Below are 20,137 nucleotides of genomic sequence, written 5' to 3' on the forward strand. Positions count from 1 at the left end.
GCCTCAAAACATCAAAAGTGCTAGATAAGTTATCAGTGAGTGATCAGTTTTGTTATTATTATTATTAGCTACTCTTGATATCTAACTATAATAATAGCTAAGAGTGTCTAATATTTATTTACCACAATGTAAACACATTACTGCGTATATGAAGTCATTTAATTCTCACTGTCATTAAGGTAGGACCATTCCCCCACTTTGCTGATCAGGCAGTGAGACACCGAGGTTAAGTTACTTGCCCATGGCCCGCCAATGACAGAGCTGGGATTCTAATACAGCCTGCCTGGCACTGCACTTGTCTCTGTCCTCACAAGCCTGGCACACTTCCCCACACGCACTCAGTGGCAGAAGCTGCTCCTCACCCACATGCCCACCACACACTCCACAGAAAGAGGAAAATCAATGAAACCCACATTCCTGTCCAAACGTTCAGCCCCATCGTTACTCTGTGTCCCCATGAGCAACTGCATACAAATGGATGCATTTTATTAAAAGCCTCCTTCCCTTCCTAATCATCCTAAGTAGATTAATTATTTAACCAGTCCAAGAGGGTGTTTAAAAAATCAGTTTATATAAGTAGATAAAGTAAACCCTTTCCTAGGCTCTAAGGCTCAAGGGATTTGGGTCAAAATCAAGTTCTACTTCTTACCTAAGCTCAACTCTCTATCCCTATAGGCCCATGGTCATGAAATGTGCAAACCAACAGTTCCTGCAGTGGTTATTTCCGGGCATGGCACTAAGACGTGGAATAAAACCAGAATGTAGAAACTATAAAACCCTTGACAGATGGTGCATGACCCCTCTCAAAATATCCCTTGAATGGAAGCGGAATACACTGATGTCAGAGGGACAGCACCTCCCGGCCATTTTTCACATTGAACAGGGCTATAACTGCCCCTGAGTTAAGAAGCTAACTCTATCAGCCAGTTCACAAATGAAGAGAGGCAGGAGGCTAACGTGAGATGCCCCTGAAAAGAACAGTCTTCACCATTTAAGACCGGGATTAAATGAAGAAAAATTCTGCTCGTAATTGGTGGCTTCTTTTTAATTAAGTGGGCCAATTTAGCACAGGAATGTACTTCTTTATTTCTAAACTGTCGCAGTCTCTTAAAGAGAGAAACTTGGAACATGAATTCTTGGATTTTTTGCTTTTCTGCCATATGAACCATTCCACCCATTTCTTTCCATTAATTCTCTGTTTTCCTATGGTAGAAAAAAAAAAAATGGATTTACTATTTACATCTTTCCCTGGAAACTTAGGAGTGATTGGCTTGGCTTCCAATTCCAACATGTCCAAACCCTCTACCTTTGATCAATTATAGAAATAAAAGCTAAATGTGAATATAAAACTAGAAATAATAGTTCACCCTCCAGCTGGCACTGAACAGCCCACGGAATCTCCCACTTGCAGAAGTACAAAGTCATAGGACAACTGAAGCGGGTTAAAGGCCCGGGAGCCAGTTAGACTAATGAGGAGTTGGGCTCAGAGTGTTTGTTTTTTAAGGATAAACTAAACACACACAATATTTATCATCTGTTCTGGCTGGGATGGGGAAGGAGCCAGCTACTTCACATAGGCCATGAGTCATGGGTTGAAAAAGGAGAAATTCCTATTGTTACATATTTTTATAAATGTTTAGGAAGTAATAAAACAGCTGCTGCTGTCAGTAACTCATAGTGAAAATATGCACATAAACATATTCCTGCTGCCACTGGAGCTGGCATCAAGCTGGAGGTTATTCTTCTCTGGGCTGCAAGGCCATGCACCAGTTTCCTGAACACCAGGTGGGGAATGCAGAGACCCCAGCCCCAGGTGACTCCTTGACTGTGGCCTTGAGAGTGACCCTGAGGTGGGGAATCCAGCAATGAGGCACCCAGGTTGCTGAGCCCCAGAAATGTGGTACATACTGATGTTGTTTTAAGCTGCTACATTTTAGAGTAACTTGTTACTCAGCAACAGATAGCTGATACAATAGCCACCCACAGACTGGCTGAGTTTCCTGATGCCTACTGCTGCCCTGGATCCTGCCTTTTGATCCTTAGCACTGTCATACTTGTCAAGGCAAACAAAGCCAGAGGGAAGGCACTGATTGGGCCATCTTTGTCACTCACCACTCAAATACTTAGCATCTCACACAGTCCCCAGCATGTAGCAGGGCCTCAATAAATGTTTGAGCTGATGAACTATTTCCATTAAGCTGAGGGCCAGAGAGGAAAGAAACCTTCCTCCTATTAATTCTTTTTTTTAAAAAAAGAAGGAAAACACAGCAGCTCTTGGGAAGACCCAGCTATGGACGTGAGCCTCCTGAAAGATGATAGACATGTGGCTAGATAAAAGAAGCCTGGTAGGTGAGTCCTGCTTCTGGCAGAGCATCTGAACCTGGCCAGCATGAATGTCCTTCCTGCTCAAAGGCTCACTGTCATGGTGCTTGTGTCCTCAGAGGCAGATCCAGACTCCAGGAAGCAAAGGACATGCTCAGGGAGCCTGGCTCCATGCTCCAGTAGAGAGACACTGGTGTCTTTGCCTCTGTACTCACTGTCCCTCTGCTCAGGGTACTTCTTCCTTACAGCCCACCTTCCTTGCTTATGTGGCAAACTCTTACTCATACTTGAAAACCCAGCCAGGCATTGTCTCCTACAGCTCAGGTGCCCTCCCCTCCAGCTAACCATGGTCCTGCTAATCTCCCCAGACAACTGAGAGCTCCATCTCCCCAGGGCAAAAAGGGCTGCACACCCAGAAGCACATCCAGACAGACTGGTTCTCACTCTGCCCAGGGAGCTGTCAAGGCAGGCTGACTGTACTCTCTCAAGGACCTGAAGTTAGGCACAGGCTGACCTTCCTCAGAACTGGAAACCAAGAAGTGGCAGGACGACATGAGGTGAGCAGAAAGCACACGCCCGAGACAATGTTCCATCCTGTGAACTTGAGCCACCTCGGGGGTGGGGGGGAGCAGAGCAGCTGTGAAAACACCTCAGTGGGTGGCAAGGGGAGAGTTCTCTGGCTGGCCTATCTCCTTCAGACCATGTTTACGAAATGATGTCTACACAGAGCACCCATGACTGAGGTCAGCTATTCTGTGCCCGGGGAGCCCAGACTACTCTAGGAAGAATGGGCTGTAGGATGTGGCTGTTCCATCTCCAGAGCTCTTGAGGTTGGGAGACACAGAGAGCCAAGGAAACCATACACGGCAGCTGCCCAACGCCATGGCCCCAGGTGAGCTACTGTGTGCCCAGGAAGGGACATTCCAGCTTTCCTCTGAGCAGTCACACTCAGAAGAGATGGATCTGTTCTGAGACCTCCACAGAAGGACACAGAGATCACAAATGTGGACTTTCAAGCAGGTCCTTTGGAGCAACAAATTTAAATGGAGCAAGAGGCAAGACTGAATATTCACCAACTGGATTCACACACACATACATACACACTGTATTTATCAACATAGAAAAGAAGTCTGGAAGAAAATACACCAAAATATAAACAGTAGTTCTCTGGGTGAGAGATTATAGGTGCTTTTGAAAACAGTGTTCCTTTATACTTTTCCAATGTATTTTCTAATACCTCTACAACTAACTGCTGTTATAACCAGGGCCAGAAAGGTGTGCTACATCAGAGAAAAGATTCAGGGGTATGAGTGTCCTAATACTATTGTAACAAACTGCCATACATCATGGGCACATAACAACAGGGATATAGTCTTTCATCATTCAGGAAGCCAGAAGTCTAAAATCCTAGTGTTGGTACACTGGATACTTTCTGGGGGTTTAGGGGGAGAATCTACTCCATTCCTGTCTCTTAGCTCCTCCTGGTTGCTAGGAATCCTTGGCATGCCTTGGCTTGTGGCCACACCACTCCTGTCTGTTCATGACATGCTCTCTGTGTTTGAAGGTAGGACAGTACTTGAGTACATCTGCAAACTTGAGTACATCTGTAAAGCTCCAATACCCAAATAAGGTCACAGTCACATGTATGAATTAGGACTTCACCATATCTTTTGCAGGGGGAAAGGGGACATAATTCAATTCATAACAAAACATGGTGAGTCCAAAGGAAAATAAGACAAATAGCTGTGCTTAAATATCTGACAGGATCTCTTAGTTTGAAAGGGTTACACTTGGACTGCATGGCTCTGTGAAGAAGAAATGGAACTAAAGTGTGAATATTTCCAAAAGACAGGCTTGCTCTCAAAATAGGAAAAACTCAACAGTCCTGACCTACACGGGCCATTTTGGGTGGGAAATTCTGTTTCAGAGGATGCTGAACAGACTGGAGGCCCACTTATGTCTGATATGAGTATTTCAGTGAGCCCTGGACTAAATAATATTCAAGGCCTGGTAGTCTTCTGTGATCCACACAGGCATTACCAATGGCTTCTGCACTGCCCTGAGCTCGCCAGGCTACCTCCCACCTATGTGCTCAGTATTACACTAGCTTCATCTCATCCAGGCTGGGAAACCCCAGATGTTACAGACAAGCAGCGGTTTCCAGCTTATTTCTTCTTTTTGGTCTCAAGGAAACCTGGAGAGAGCACATTCATGACTGACAAGGAAAAAAGGCATCAACCAAGTCAGGAGACATGGTATTCTGGGAGTTAGACAACAGGAAAAGCCCCACACTCCTGATCCTAAGGGTGACCCCAAGCCCTCACCCCAAGCACCATGTATCTTCAAGTCAAAGCTGGCAGAGGCCACAGCCCACAGATGAGGGTCAAAATTGCTAAGGAAACAATCTATAAATTGTTTAAAGGGAGGGAAGATTGTCCACAGAGTAATGTTTACATTAGAAATAGCAGTGACATTGCAAGTTAAGCCTGTTTATTGTTTTTTTTAAATAGAGGCAAAATCTTGTTTGTGATGGGAAGGAAACATTGCTCTCCAAAGAGGCTTTTCTTTTCACCCCAAACACAAAAATAAGAATCGCTCACCTCTCCACAGGGTCCCTGAGCATGACGATCAGCTTGGCGTCTGGCTGAAAGGCATGGATGAAGTCCTGGGTCAGGAATGGCGGCTCTCCATCTGTGCTGTTGTCATAGAAGAAAGTCCACGCATTGTTATCCCACATGGTGGAAGCACTGGCCTCCCCTGGAAATAGAAGTTCCCGCAAATGAGCAGCTGTTGGGCCACAGGGTGCAGGCTCCCATTGTGTGTTGAAGCCAAGCCCAGCTTTCATTCTTCCTCTTAAATATCCGTGACACACAAGCCCATCAGCCATCCCTGGCAGACAGGACTCCAGAGCAAGGAGAACCGGTGTCCCTCCCTGCTGTAGTGACCCCTACTCCTACTCCACACCCCTATCTGAAAACCTAGGAATCCATGATACACTGAATGCCTCCTCCTAGGTCCTTTCTTCAGGGTGAACAAAAACACAACCCTTTGAGCCCCTTAGTTTCACGACATTTAATTTTGCTCTCAGCTCACAGCTCTGTGGCATTTTAAGGGCCCACTGAGAATGTGCTTGATGGTTTCCTTCAAAAAGGATCAGGGAGAAAGGAGTAGCTTGCGGGAACCAACCCTCACCAGGAAACTGGGTGTAGTTTTGATCTACCTTTGATCTACACTAACAGTCATGGAATGTATTCTAGGTCTAGTGAGAAGGATGCCTTGCCTGAAGCACAGGAGCCCCAGCCTCAAGATCTGTCTCCCACATGACTATCTGTCCACGGTCCTCACTTAGTGCTGGCTGCGTGAACAGATCCCAGCCCCTGTTTTACCACAGTCCATGTGGCCAAAGGATGAGAATGTTAAGTCCACCTCAGAGGGCAAAGGTGAGGCTGAGACACCGACATTTCAGCTGCATAGACTCTTTAAAACTGAACCAAACTCCATAATTTTTAAGGACTGTCTCATAGATTTAGGAAGAAAAGCAAATCAATTAATCAGTCATACAATTTTGGAAGACCATGCACAGGACTATACAATACTCTCCAAAGCACGTATTCTGGGAAAATCTGAACTAAAAGATTAAGTCTCTTTGGTCACTGATAAGCATATTATAATCATGCAAGAAGTTAGCAAGACCCCATTTCTTCTGCTGGATATGTAATCATGTCAGGTGAACATTTCTGCTCTGGCCTTTCTTCTTTTCTTAGTTTTTAAAAGAGATAATACCCTAGGATACAGAAAAGACAAGCCAATCAGAAGTCCTTTGAAAATTCTACTCACAGTGAATAACAGAATATAAAAGACAAGTGAAGCATCTAAAACTAAATTAGCACAAATTCTGTCAGATCTCAAAAAGAAACTGGTTCTAAACTACAGAGCCATGTGTCCATTTACTCAGGGCTGTCTGTCCATCTATTCATCTCCATCATTCATCCGTCCAAAAGCATTCAAGTGATGTCTACTCTGTGCCCTGTTTTGTGCGTGGCACTGGGGACAGAAGAGGGAAACGAGGCAGATATGGACCCTCCCCTGCTGGACCTCACAATCTAAGGTAAAGACAGACAATTCAAGAACTATCAGCTACCACATGAAGTTGCCAAGAGGAACAGGGCACAGTGCCATGCACGAAGATGGGGGACTTTTTAACATGCCTGAAGTCCCAGCCCCTTAGGTCCCTGCCTCTTGAGTCTTGAGGCTCCTGCGTGTCTCTCACTGCTAGACTGGGGAAGGAAGACTCACTCTGATCCACAGGCCCCAGAACTTCCTGCCTCTGCCAGGAATACTGGAAGGGAGAACAGATGCAAAACTAAGTCATATTCCAGGGCTGAGAGAAGACTAGACTTGATCTGGTCTAACTCTTCCACCTTACAGGCATGTCGACCAAGTTCAGAACAAAAGCCTGACTTGTCACATGGCACAAAGCAGGCTATGACACAGACAAGCCAGATGTCAGCTCTTTATCTGCCGCTCCACCCTGCCTATCACACCATGAAACTACCATTAAACACACCAAACCCTGCTTCAAGTAAATATCACTGTGGTATTTTTATTTCTTGTTCTTCTTTTTATAATCTAGCAGCAACCAACATCAGAAAACCAAATGGAAACTTTCCTTTTTCATTCACTAAGTCTCTGTTTCCTGGTCCTAAGATGAGTATTTTTAGCTCTTCCATAGAACCTGAGATAGTCCCAGACGCATATGGTGTGGGAGTCACAGGGAATATTTATCAGACTTATTATCTGGGGTGTTTAGAACCCCAAATTTGAGAGAAAGAGAAGATAATACCCAGTTCATACTGAGGTTATAGGGTACAATCTCACTGGCTCCCAATGACTTGACTTCTGAGTTAAAAAAAAAAAAAAAAACAAACAGAAAGAAAAAGAAAAAGAAATCAGTCCAGGCTTAGGCACATAGGTCTCTTCTTAGCCATGGGAGTATCCTTGTTCAAGTGGCTGATTACAGTTCACCTTGCTCACTAAGAGATTTAGTTAATTTAGAGAATCAAAATGTAATAGATCTAGGAAAATAAAAAATAGACCACTGCCTCAGGTAACCAATTTAAGCAAAATGAATGATTAAATTTCTCATTCAGAAAATATCAGTGGATAAATGCCGTATCCCAAGCTGAATTCACTAAAACGATTTATATTGGATGGACAAGTCTAGGGGTCTAATGCATACCATGATAACTACAGCTAGTAATGTTGTATTGTACAGTGGAAATCTACTAAGAAAGCAAAAAGAATCAGTATATATTTTAATAAAACATTTTTATGAACTTTTGAACAAGTGATTAATCAAATAACCTCATTTTGAATGCCCAAAGCCACAAGGTTGATGAAGGTGAGGCCCTTTAAACAGCAATGAGTCCTAGAAGCCATGGGGGAATATGCATACTTGAGGAGTAGACATGGTCACAACGGCTGGGGTTACAAAAGCCTGAGTATGAAATTAACAACTATTAATCAACTATTAACAGCTATTAATCAGTTGTACTGATGACCTTCCATCCAAACTTAGATCAGCAGATTATGAAAGGAAGTCAAGCCTGCCCAATTTAAATAAAAAATAAAGACATGGCAACTCATTTAAAAAGCCACTTCAGCTGTCCTTGAGTCTGCATGTAATTAGAAAGTTGATTCAACATTTCTGTTTCATACTAATGGTACAAGTGATGTGAACATTTCACACAGGAGTGAGAGTAACACAGTGATGGCCAGGCAGGGAAATGGAGGCTCAGTGATTACCTGCAGCCATCTGAGAAAGCTTTTGAGGTGAGACAGAGCTGCACACAACCCAGAAAGAACCAGTTTCTCCCTCCAATCCCCAGAAGGTTCACAGAAACCATACCAATAATGATTTGATTCATCTTGCCCTGTTCATTTGCAGAGCTGGCCTGCAGTCCTTGATGGATTTGGAGCGCAGCCAAGTCAAAGAGGTCCAGATAATCTTCCACAGGATAGCGGTCTCGAAGCCCATCTCTCAGTCGGACTATTCCTAGGAAGGGAAGAAGCAGAAATTTGATGATAAAGTTGCCACTGATAGAGTGGTAGCTTCCTGGAGTGACCAGAGAGGGATGGAAAGTCCCCAAAAGCCAGCTATAGCAGCAAAAGCCTCAGGCCAGGTAAGCTTCAAGAGGGGGCATATGACATAGGGGTGGGGCCTCTATTACCAGCTGTCTTCTTCCAATGTGTGCATACTTCAAGGGGTAGAGGACACCAGCACTGCTGGGCAATGGTTGCTTAAAGGATGGCACATCTATTCAAGAGCTATAAATGTGTTTATGTGGAGGACCAGAGTTTGGAGTTGGTTACCGTGTATACCAGTAAAGTGGCTGGGCAGCAGAGACATACAGGATCCACACAATATTATCAAACAAGAAAAGATGAGAGGGCCTCCAGTCAAGAGGAACAGCATTCAATCAACTTCATGGTACCTTTCTTCATAGGGGCCCAACCAGCGTCTGCCTGGCATTCTATCTCTTGACCTCACCAGTCAAGCAAACTATCATTTATTTTTCTGAAAAGTAAGGGGCACTGGGTGGACACAGACTCTGGCATTGGCCACATACAGCCTGAATTTGCCCCTTGTCTTAAAAATAGGTAAATTTCAGTTGTAAACATTTTAAAAATATACTTCCAAACCACAGCTACCAAAGTTACTGTAAAGTAGAAAGACAATGTATATGGTCAAAGCAACAGGAGGTTCAAGGTGACACTGAATACCAGCTTCCAAGGCACATCCTGTGTTTCCTCTCTCCTCCCAGTGGGAAACTGGTTTTCATTAGGGAGCACCCAACAGTGGGAGAGTATATTCAGACGTGTCTGGCAGATGCATATGGACATGAATCATTGGCTACCATGGTGGCCACTGTTAAGCCTATAAAGAAACATACTCTACTTTTGTTTACTCCAGGATGAATGTCAAAAGCATAAAAATCAACATTTCTCAGGAAGCACATTCAGAATTGGTTTAAGGAAAACTTTTAAGATTCTCTTCTGGGTCCTTTATGCAAAAAATACCCTCCTGGCCCGCCCAGACCTTGGCAGACAACAGACCATGTATCACCCTTTGCTCCAGTGACCAAATGTCTCCTGGCAGAAGGGAAAGGTCATGGAGAGGAAACAGTGACCAGAAGGCTACAGGGTGCTTCGGGTTGCACTGGAGCAGAAACCACCTTACAGGTTAGGATGGGCAGTGCCCAGGGTCAACTGTGTGGCAAAAGGGTATAGAAAGCAGGATCTCCAATGTTTTATCTTCTGGGTTTCAACCCAAAACATGTGGTGCAAACAAGCCGATCGCTGAAACTAAGACGCAAAGCACCGGTGTTTCCACCAGGTACCAGGGCTGCAGTGAAATAGCACAGAACTACGCACCAGCCACCCCAGTCCAGTGGGCTGCTTCTCACTAACCAAGACTCTGGCAGGTATTGCTCACCACCAGAGTCATGTGCCAAAGCTCTTCAGGACAAAAGCTGCCCATTCTGCACCTGTCCCTGCTCTGCATACAGCTGGCACTCAATCAATGCTCCCTAGGTGGCTAGAAACTGGCTTTCAGCCCTTGGTGGGTCTTTGCCTGTAAACTGTTGCTGTGCTTTGGAAATGGTTTGAGTATGTTCTCCAAAGGTTCATTTGCTCTACAGTTGGTCTCCAGTATGGTGAGGTTGGCAGGTGATGGGACCTTTAAGCAGTCGGGCTTAGTAGAAAGTGATCAGGTCATGGGTATACTGCCTGGAAAGGGATTCATGCTAGTCTCTTGGGGTGAATGAGTTCCTGCCAGAGTAAGTTATTACAAAATGAAGCCACCCAGTGCTTAGCTGCTTCTTCATTTGGCCCTTTTCCTCTTTCTGCAATGCTGACATGAAGCCAGGGGATTCTCACCAGGTCTGCAGCACCACAGTTTGGGCCCTTTGGCCCCCAGAATTGTGAGGGAAAACTCTTTCCTTTTAAACTACTCAGCCTCTAGTACTTTGGTACAGCAACACAAAATGGACTAAAACAACTGTCTAGTAGCAGGTGAAGCGTCAGATCTCTGTGTCTCAGTATGTCTTCTTATCTTCCCTGTCCTGCTTCCTTAGGGAGCCTCACCCTGGTGCCAGCCCCAGCTCTAACGTGTGCTGAAGGAATAAAAGAGGGAACAAATGAGAGGGAAAAAGGAACTCACCAAACCGCTTACGGGTCCACCAGTGCGGCTCTTTGATGGCAGAGAACTTCACTTCCGGGTGCAGCCGGAGGCGGTCGTAGAGGTCTGTGGTCCCACACTTGGGCTGCCCAATGATGTAGAAGTGTGGCAGGCAGCGCAGGCGGAAGTGCTTCCCGTGCGCATGCGACAGGTGGCCCCAGAAGGCCTTGCGCAGGGCATGGAAGGTAGAGCGGAAGCGCTTGGAGTAGAGCACATAGGAGTTGGTGAGGTAGGGGTCGGTGGTGTTTCTCCCGGAGAATTCCTCGTACCAACAGGGGCTCTTACTGTTGGGAAGGAATTTATTGGGGATGACTGAAAACATCTGAAATAAAGACAAAGAATGGAAACATGCCAAAGGAAAAGGACAATTAGTGAAAACACATTCTAATCACAATGTAATTGTGCCCTAAACTGGATTATACTGTTCAAAGTTGAACTACATTTCACAATGATTTAAAGATACAATAATACTAAAGTTGGTAGGTAGCCAATGGCTATGTATGTTTTCTTTATCCCAAAATCAATTTTTAAAAAACTTTTTTGAACAGTGAAGATTAAAAGTTTAAGCAATATTCATTCTACTGTGATCTATATTTCCTATACACAACATAGAGACACACACAGCAATGTAATTAAACAGGTGGAAATTTTTTTTTACTAGTTGTATATTTAAACCAATTTTAGAAACAAAAATACAGATTAGCACAAAATAGAACAAAAAATCAAATTGCATTCAACTTTAAATTTCTAAATGATAGTGGCCTGAAAAATCAGCTTTAACTACTACGACTCCATTCCAAGCAAGAAGTCCTGAAATGCAATTATGAGAGAGGATGGTTCTTAAATATTTCTAGCCAGGTCATTCAGAACAGCAAATTCCCTTCTTGGTGTTCCATAGTATAAATAGTGTGCTCTGATCTGCAAGGCTGTCTGATTATCCTTGCTATGGTTGAGAAATTTTTGAATCATTCTCTTTCCATGTTCCCAAAGATGGTGATAGGAAAGGATGTATCCATGTTTAAGTCAATCAAGATCGACACAATGCTACTCACGTGCAACTCCTGCCTCTTGAGATCTTGTAAGTCTGGGAGCTGTCTGTTCGTGAACTCAATCCTGGCTCTGATGCTGTTGATAATTAGCTTAATGCTTGGATAGTCTTTCGTGTAGGAAATATTATTTACAGAGGGTTGGTAATGATGGTCTTTCATATCACTGGGGTTTTCACCGTCCATCAAGCTGGGGTTATTGGGGAATCCTCCATAATGGAAAGGAGATGAGATGAGAAGTTCCTGGTGGGCCCCAGAAAGGATGTAAGAAGCCATCACCAAGGTCATTATTATCAGTCCAAAAATGAGGCTACATCTCTTGCCCTTTTTAAAGCGCAGAAAACCACCCCAGTTCTCATTCCCTTCAGTCCTCACTTCAAGAACAGCAAGCAAGTTCATCTGCTTACTGTCTACACGAAACAGAATTTTATTTTCTCCTTTGCACGTGGGGCACGCCTGGTGACTGTGCTGGAGGCCTCCTCGGCAGCCAACCTTCTGTTTGTGTGCGTTGTCAGGTAACAACTGTATGCAGCAATTAATGCAGTGCCTCATGGTAGTGTCCTTGAACTGTTGGCTTAGTGAGCCATGGGCAAGTCCCCCAGGAGTCTGGACACATATGACTGTGCTGGGAATTGTAAGGATGATTTGTGATTACATAAGATAGTCAAAAAGCAAAGGCAACAGAAAAAAAATATAAAAATGAGCAGCCAGCAATGCTCACCTCTGAAAGACAACAAAAGGAAGTGATTTCTAACTGTCATATTCCACTGGAGCCACTGGAATATGGAGGTTGTCAGGAGTACAGGACTAATTCTGCTTGTCTTTCAAGTTTTTCCCATTGCACAAGAAAAAGGAGGAACAGTATCACTGGAGAACGTGGAGACACACCAGAGATTTGAAGATATCATGGTCTTCTCATGGACAGATGGCCCAGCACACTACCCATGGAGATGCCTGGAAGATTTCTACTTCTGCATTCTGTGTTCCTTTGGGATGTTTTTTCTCCGTAGGGAACAAACTCTTAAAAATGTCAGATTACCTAAACATAAATAAAATAAGACTTATTATATGATGTAGTAACAGTCAAAACCCAGGGAAAAATAGATGTTCACTTCTCTTTTCCATTTCTCACTTTCAGCCAACTTGGCAAGGTCACAAGTAAGTTAAGAAAATTATACAGAATTGGGGCTGGGGATTTAGCTCAGTGGCACAGCACCTGCCTGGCAAGTGTGATATAGTGAGTTCAATTCCCAGTACTGGAAAAAAAAAAAAAAAAAAAAAAAAAAAAAAAAAAAAAAAAAAAAAAAACAAAAAAAAAAAAAAAAATTATACAGGATAAAAGGAAGGTTTCAGGTCCTTGTGCTTAGCTTTGGGGTTCAATCTCTGCCATCAAATGTGGTCCCAATAACTGGTACCATGTTCAACACCCCAAACTGTGCACAATTCCCCATATTCTCTAATAGCTCTGCCCTCATCCATATAAGCTATGGCATCTCAGAGTCCTACCAGGACTTGGCAATCATTCTCAGATTTGGGCAGTCACAGCTATAAATTTGAATGTTGATATAAAAAAATATAAAGAATAATTACAAAGAGATGGTTAGTATGAGAAGAAGCAGAGCAAATAGATTTTTCCCCTCCCAATCTGTTAGCTAGAACTAGACTTTACTATCAGTTTTGGAAGCAAAAGTTAATGAAAATTTAGAAACAATGAAATGATTCTCTCCTTCAGTAGAGTGTATCATATAAAAAACCATTTGACTTTAAGTTATTAAGCAATTAAATCCAATGTACAATATTCCCCTGAGCAATGAACACTTCAGACCCTGAAATAATTTTTCACTTTCATCATCCTAGGGAAGACATGATTCTTAAAAATCCATTAGCACAATCCTGTGGCTGTAAAACGTATTGTTTCCCAAATGACATTTCCTTGTAGATATCATAAAAGGGGTACTGAATGAGCAAAAGGAGACCTACTTGGTTTCTAGCCCTGGTAGACCCCCCAACTACCAGTATTCTGACCCTAAGCAAGCCATCCAATCTCTCTTGGTTTCCTCACCAGTAAAATTAGAATAATAAGTAGCTCCATTATAAACTTGTAACAAGTACTAAATTAGTTAACATATATGTAAAGAGTTTGCATAATACCTGACACATATTTAGCATCCTATAAGAGGTAGATAACTGATAATAATAGCATCATCAACTATCTTATAAATTTTAATTGTCAATGAATGCCAAGAATATTTGAAGTGCAATAAAAAATGACAGACCCCTTGCCATATTATTTTTTTTTGCAGGGGCTGAAATTACTAAAGATGGCAGACTGGCCTCCAATTCTACATGCACCCTCCTCCAATAATATTTATTGTCCCTAGAGAGATGGCAGTAAGTGACCCTTCAATGGAGCATCCAAGGATTGACTAGAAGATTGAACAATCAGGATCCACTAGGAGAAATTTCCACTTTTCTTGGACCAAAAAACTCCTGTTTTCTTGAGTTACCTTGGTCAAAAAATAGCCAAGCAGTATTTCTGAAAATATCTTCCACTCAAAATGTTCTGCATGCCATCAACAAGTATCTTTGCTTAAATTATTTGGAGAAAAGGTGGGATGGACAAAATTACACAGAATTCTTTACAACAGGAATTTTACTATGCCAGTAATTATGGGTCTACATGGGAGGACTATAATACACAGAATTTGTGAAACATATTGGCCAATTAATTTCTCCCTAAGCTCTCAAGGAACCAGTCTGAAAAGTGCTGGTGAGGAAGGAGTTGAGAGTCAGGCAGAGGCAGGGCATTTGTAGGAGCATAGAGGAGAAGAGGCGGAGAATCTGCTTCCAGACACCAGAATAAACATCTGACTCCACTGTCCCCTCTTGCACCCCTTAGGGCAGCTGGACAGGCACATCAGGAACCTCGAGGCTCAGAACTCTGCTTCCAACTTGCTCAATCACCCCTGACTCATTGCTGGGTACAAATAATTCTTCCAAACCAAAGAAACAAAAGGGCAAGATCCCCTACTTGGAAACTCCATCACTAAAGCCAAGAAAACATTCCTTCACATATAGAAGACAAGACCAAATCTGGTTAAAAATGAAACTCCCACCAGGAGCCCTGCAGGAGGGAGTTTGCACCGTCCTGCACCGTCCTTCTGCTGTGGAAGGTCTAATTAGATTCTTTTTTAAAACAAACACAAACAAAACTGACTTTGAAGTTACAAGACAAGAATGTACATAATCTGGACACAACAAAATGGGCAAAACATTCCTAACCAAGACTAGAAGTGTCCTATTTCAAGCAACGTAAATAACTTGGGAGGGGCCAGATATTCTCAAAGTTTGTGGGGAGAGGGTAGACTAAGGGTGATGCCTGGCCACGCACCTTTCTGGAGAGCTGCACCTCTAGCCACACTGGCTGCTTTAAGGCTCACTTCTTGAACATAAATAACCAGGAAGACAATTCAAGATGCCTTACAAGCCTTAGGAAAACACTCAGATACAATATTTGCTCATCTCCTATTATTTAGTCATTCACTCTCTCAGCAGATACATCCTGAAGGCTTTGTGCCAGGCACATTCAGGTATGGGAACCTGAAACCAATACAAGATGGGAATGTACACACACACACACACACACACACACACACACACTTACACATTCATCCTCAGTGCTTGACACACAGATTCTAAATCCTTAGTTTCCTGAGTGATAGGAACATCTTTTCTTATTCCTTTTTTTATTTTAAGAAATAAAAGAAGGAAAACATATTAACAAACAGACAACCATTTATAAAATAGCATAAGAACAATACAAACAAATCAGAGTTACAGACAAAGTTGTAGGAAATTAACCACAGTTATTGTATTACTTATTGATATCTTCAAAGTGGTTTCTCAAGAAAACAAATACAGACATACAAGATTGATCAAACAAGTAATCATTAACTGTTCCTTTCTGTAGAGCAATAGAAGACAGTAGTACAACTATGTTAGCTATCCTGTATATACATACATACATAATTTCCCCTTCTTTCTCTTCTCTTTTCCCACACCCCAGTTGCCCTTTACTTTTGAGCATTTTCCTTTCATTTCACAATGTCTATCATACCTCCGAGTTTTTATTCACTCTTTCATGTCTTACACTAGTGAGACAATACGATTCTTACACATGCAGGTCTGATTTATACACATGCAGGTCTGATTTATTCTTTTCTTATTCCTAACAAACTTTTTTCAAGCACTGCTGAGTGTATGCTTATTAGGTGATTCATGCCCCCACTAGGAAGATTCTGGATGAGGGCTGATCACCAGGAAGACAAAGCCTTGATTAGAAGGTTGGAATTTTCACCCTAACTCCTCAACTTCCAGGTAGGAGTAAAAGAGGCAGGAGATTAAATTATAGCCAGTGATATGATCAGTTAATTATGCCTTCACAAAAACTGCTAAACAACAGGGGTTCTCAGAGAGCTCCGGGGCTGGTGGACCCATGAAGGTGTAGCATGCAGAGCAAGGGTGGGAAGCTCCATGTGCCCCCTGCCCTTGGCCCCTGCCCAGAGAATCTATCCTATTGGCTACTCCTGAACTTCACGATAATCTGCTGACCCTAAGGAAAGCACTTCCTCAGCCCAGGGAGTCATTCTAGCAAATTTCCAAACCTACACAGGAAGTTGTTGAAGGCCCCCTCCACTTTTTGGCCAGTTTGGACAGAAGGGTGCGTTCCCGCAGGATCCAATACTTGAGAATGACATATGAAGCAGAGGAATTCTCATAGGATTGAGCTCTTAAATTTCAGGAAGTTGCTGTCAGAATTGAATTGAACAGTAGGACTCCCCAGTTGGCGCTGGACATTTGGAGAATTTTGTAGGCATTGGAAATAGCCCCATGGAGGGACGATTTGAAAAATATACTAATACCTTACACTCACAAGTTTAACCCAAACATACAGCCACTGTATAGCATGTAAAATACACCTCAACAAAACTGATTAAAAATAATAGTCTTATGGCCAGAGGAATACATTGCTGGCACCCTTGAAAGTGAAGGGCCTAGGGCTTTGGGGTTTCTGAAAAACTCTCCCCTTTATAAATGGAGGAGTGCAGAAATGAGCAAGCGAGGGGGCTTTCTTCCCACCTGGACTCATGTCCCAGCAGGGGTTGACGATTTGAGGACAGCAGGACATAAGGAAGTTACAAGTGAGTATGATAATCTCAGGGGCTGATAAAAGGCTATGAAGAAAATGAAAAGGCAGAAAACATTAAAACCATCAAAACAGGAATATTCAGTGCTGCAGGGGCTACTCCAACCGTGACAGGGTGTTTAGCAGCACCCCTGATCTTCACTTACTAGATTCTAGTAGCCCTCCTACCCTAAGATGCCACAACCAAAAATATCTCCAGACATGGTGTAGTGGATTGATAACCGGTGGTCAACTTATAACCCCCAGCTGAACTGAGAAAGCATGGTGCTGGGTGTGGGAGGCCCTCCTGGGGACTGTTACCAGCAGCATGAGAGGCAGACATGGAGAAGAAGAAAAAAGGCTTTGGGAGCTAAAAAGGCTGTTGGGAGCTGAAAGAGGCTGTCGGGAGCTGGTAGAAGCTGCAAGGAGCTGTTGGTTGTTTTGCAGGAGCTCGTCATGCTGGCTTTCCTGATGAACTTGGCTGTTTTCATCCTCCAAGGAGCTCAGGACCTCATTGGCACTGAGAATGGCTTCAGTTCACTTTGGGGGAGCTCTGGTTCTTTCGAGCATCACTTCCTGGCTCCGCAGGGGAAGATGGTGCTCTGCCAGTCTCCTAGAGAAGCTTGCTGCATTGGGAACTTGGCCATCTTGATCATCAGAGAAGCTCTGGACTTCACTCTTGCTGGGTATGGCTGTGGTACCTTTCTGGGGAGCTCTGGTTCTTCTGAGTGTCACTTCCTGGCTCCAGTGCAGATCCCTCAGCCTGCTAGCATAGATCCTTCATCCTGCGGGCACACACTTTCTAGATTCCACCACCAACCTTTGGGCCTTCCCAGCGCAGATCTGTGAAACAGGCCTGCATGAGATATTGTTATGGGCTCTAGGCCGCCAGCTGGACTCATGGGAGGCATTGTTATGAACTGCAGGTCTACAGCTGGACTCATGCAGGACATTTCCGTGGGACCCAGGCCCTCAGCTGTATCCTTGGTCTTAGTGTGTGGACAGATTTCCTGCACTCTTTTGTATATCATTCTTTGGATGACTATTATAAATAATCATATAAAATGTGTCCTGTATTATACTGTGTTCCCTTGCAAAAATAAGCCCCAAACCAATAAATATACATGTCAAAGGTCCCTCCCCCCTGGGGGGGGCACAATCACCCACAGGATGAGAACTGCTATCTTAGAGGAAAGGGTATGATGCACAGGATGACCAGAGAGGAATTAACTGCAGGAAGACACCTGAGCTGAAGCATCAATGACAGCAAGGAAGTCAGTCCCACAGAGACCGGGGGCTGCAAGGCCCTGTGAAAAGAAGTTGGGGGAGTCAATGCTCCTGAGTACTGTTGGGGAGTAAGCCCTTGGAACTGGGCTGGTGGTGGGTAGAAACCATACAGGCAAAGGGGGACTAGACTGGAAGGCCAGAGTCTGCGGTGGGATTTGCCCAAGTACAGAAAGGGAGGCACACTCCATATTCTTTTAAAAGGGTCTTTACAATATGTGCAGCTATTAAATGACACAACTCAGTGGAGAATAATCAAATTAATGTGACTGTACTGGAAGGAAAATGGATTGCTATCATGTTCCTTAATTGGCCCTTTCCATATACCACAGATTATCCCAGGAATAGCCATTCAGAAATCTAATGCTCAGATTGTTCTTCCTTGAAAACAGTAATGCATGCCCCCTGTGCACTTCACCTGTCTGCCATGACCACATTTGGTGCCAGTCGACTCAGATTAGACCAGCTTCTTGGCATTCCTATTCATGTATTAAACCAAAGCACCCAGGTATATATTTCAGTTAGATTGCGTCTCAACCTGGGCTCCACTCTGTGCCCTGTGGATGTAGGTTATAACTGTGGGAACTCGGTACCACTGTGAAAGATCAGATAACGGTCCCCAAATAGAAAGCATTCAATTACCCAGCCTTTGCTTGGATGCCCCCTATTAACCTATGTACCTCAGGCATCATTAGCAGGCCATTTATAACAAAATTGTAATTGAGAGATCCAGAAATACCGCTTAAGATTAGGTAATTGAATGCCCCCTTGGTGTACGATCGATAAAGGGCATCCAATTTCACCCTAGGAAAAACTTATTAAATTATTGTAGCTATAAGCTGATATAGCAGAAGCAAGACGTATGAAACTTCAAAAGAAATCTGGATGGATTTAAATAAATAGCTTCATTTGGGAAGAACATTTACATCTGCCCTCTGGGGAGAGATGGGAAAAAATAGCTAATTGCATTATTTTACTTTTATGTTTTAAGGAAAAAAACTTTGATGAGTCTTAATTAACCTTTACTAAAACACAAAGCCTTCTTCTGATTAGTATGTCTAAATGCTGACATCTTTCTCTGGGCTATGTATAAGGAAATCCATTTTTTTCAAAGAGTATTAATCAACAAGTGAAGGAATTTTTTTTACATTTAGCTCAAAGATATAAGGTTGTCACTGAGAATGAGGACAAGCTAACAGACTGAACGGTTCTGTACAAACAAAAAATTAGCAGTTTCAATCTTATACCTGCAGTTTCACACTTCTAACCATATCACAGTCTACAAACAGAATAAAGCTATACTTCTGATGGACAAGGGCCCCTAGTATAGTGGAAAGGACATAAGTAGTGGTCACAGTGCTCAGGATTCCAAACTCGTGTGCACCTAGTGATCTCAGATGAGTCACTTAAATTATCTGGGCCTCTGTGTTCTCAAATGACATCCTTGGGGGCAAGATGTCATGCACAGCACTGGATTTAAAAGTCTGACTACTGGAGCCAATTTGCCCAGAGTGGGTCTTGAATGGGACATTAAACCTGTCTTCTCCCTGTTTCTTTGGATTTAAATTGGAAATAACTATATCATACCACTGCTGTGACCCTTAGATGAACTAATTTGAGTAAAGTGCTTAAAAGAATATCTGCTCATAGTAAGTGCTCAATAAACGTTGGCTAGTATTACATATGCATACTTCTGGCACATAGTAAGTATATGATAGTTTATTATTGTTTATGAGAGACTGCATTACTGGAGCCAATTTATTATTTGTCCCTGTATTCATGCTCTTCATCTCATGAATGACCTTATTGTTCCATCAACTAAAGGAACAGACTATTTCTTCAAACTTTGGCTTAAATTGGTTGACTCACTTCAGCCAAAAGAAGAAGGCAAGAATGACCATGTGCCAGTCCTAAGCTCAGGCATTAAGACAAGCCACATATCTACCTGTCCTCTGGCATCTTTGCTTTTGCCAGAGAAGAGTACAGCAGGGCTGAAAGAAGGATGAGAAATGCTTGTAGCAGAGCTACGAGGCTGAGCCTCACCTGAAGCAGCCAGCACCT

At 43.2% G+C, this 20,137-nt stretch overlaps 1 protein-coding gene across 5 annotated transcripts in view; it reads right to left on the reverse strand.

Annotated features, from left to right (window-relative positions):
• The window catches only part of Chst15 (carbohydrate (N-acetylgalactosamine 4-sulfate 6-O) sulfotransferase 15), an 82,315-nt gene that overhangs the window by 22,399 nt on the left and 39,779 nt on the right, over nucleotides 1-20,137 (reverse strand). For 4 of the 5 annotated variants that reach the window (XM_005401967.2, XM_013503073.1, XM_013503074.1 and 1 more), the window contains 5 exons: nucleotides 12,329-12,646; nucleotides 11,614-12,232; nucleotides 10,544-10,883; nucleotides 8,231-8,377; nucleotides 4,923-5,079 (listed from right to left, as the gene is read on the reverse strand). In XM_005401967.2, the coding sequence (XP_005402024.1) occupies nucleotides 4,923-5,079; nucleotides 8,231-8,377; nucleotides 10,544-10,883; nucleotides 11,614-12,159 (1,190 nt within the window). In that variant the 5' untranslated portion in view covers nucleotides 12,160-12,232; nucleotides 12,329-12,646. Of the gene's footprint in view, nucleotides 1-4,922; nucleotides 5,080-8,230; nucleotides 8,378-10,543; nucleotides 10,884-11,613; nucleotides 12,647-20,137 lie in introns of all 5 variants that reach the window. The other variant, XM_013503072.1, reaches the window with a different exon arrangement.

This window comes from Chinchilla lanigera, unplaced genomic scaffold, assembly GCF_000276665.1.
Source record: "Chinchilla lanigera isolate Chin_1 unplaced genomic scaffold, ChiLan1.0 scaffold00076, whole genome shotgun sequence".
In the NCBI taxonomy this organism is placed as follows: Eukaryota; Metazoa; Chordata; class Mammalia; order Rodentia; family Chinchillidae; genus Chinchilla; species Chinchilla lanigera.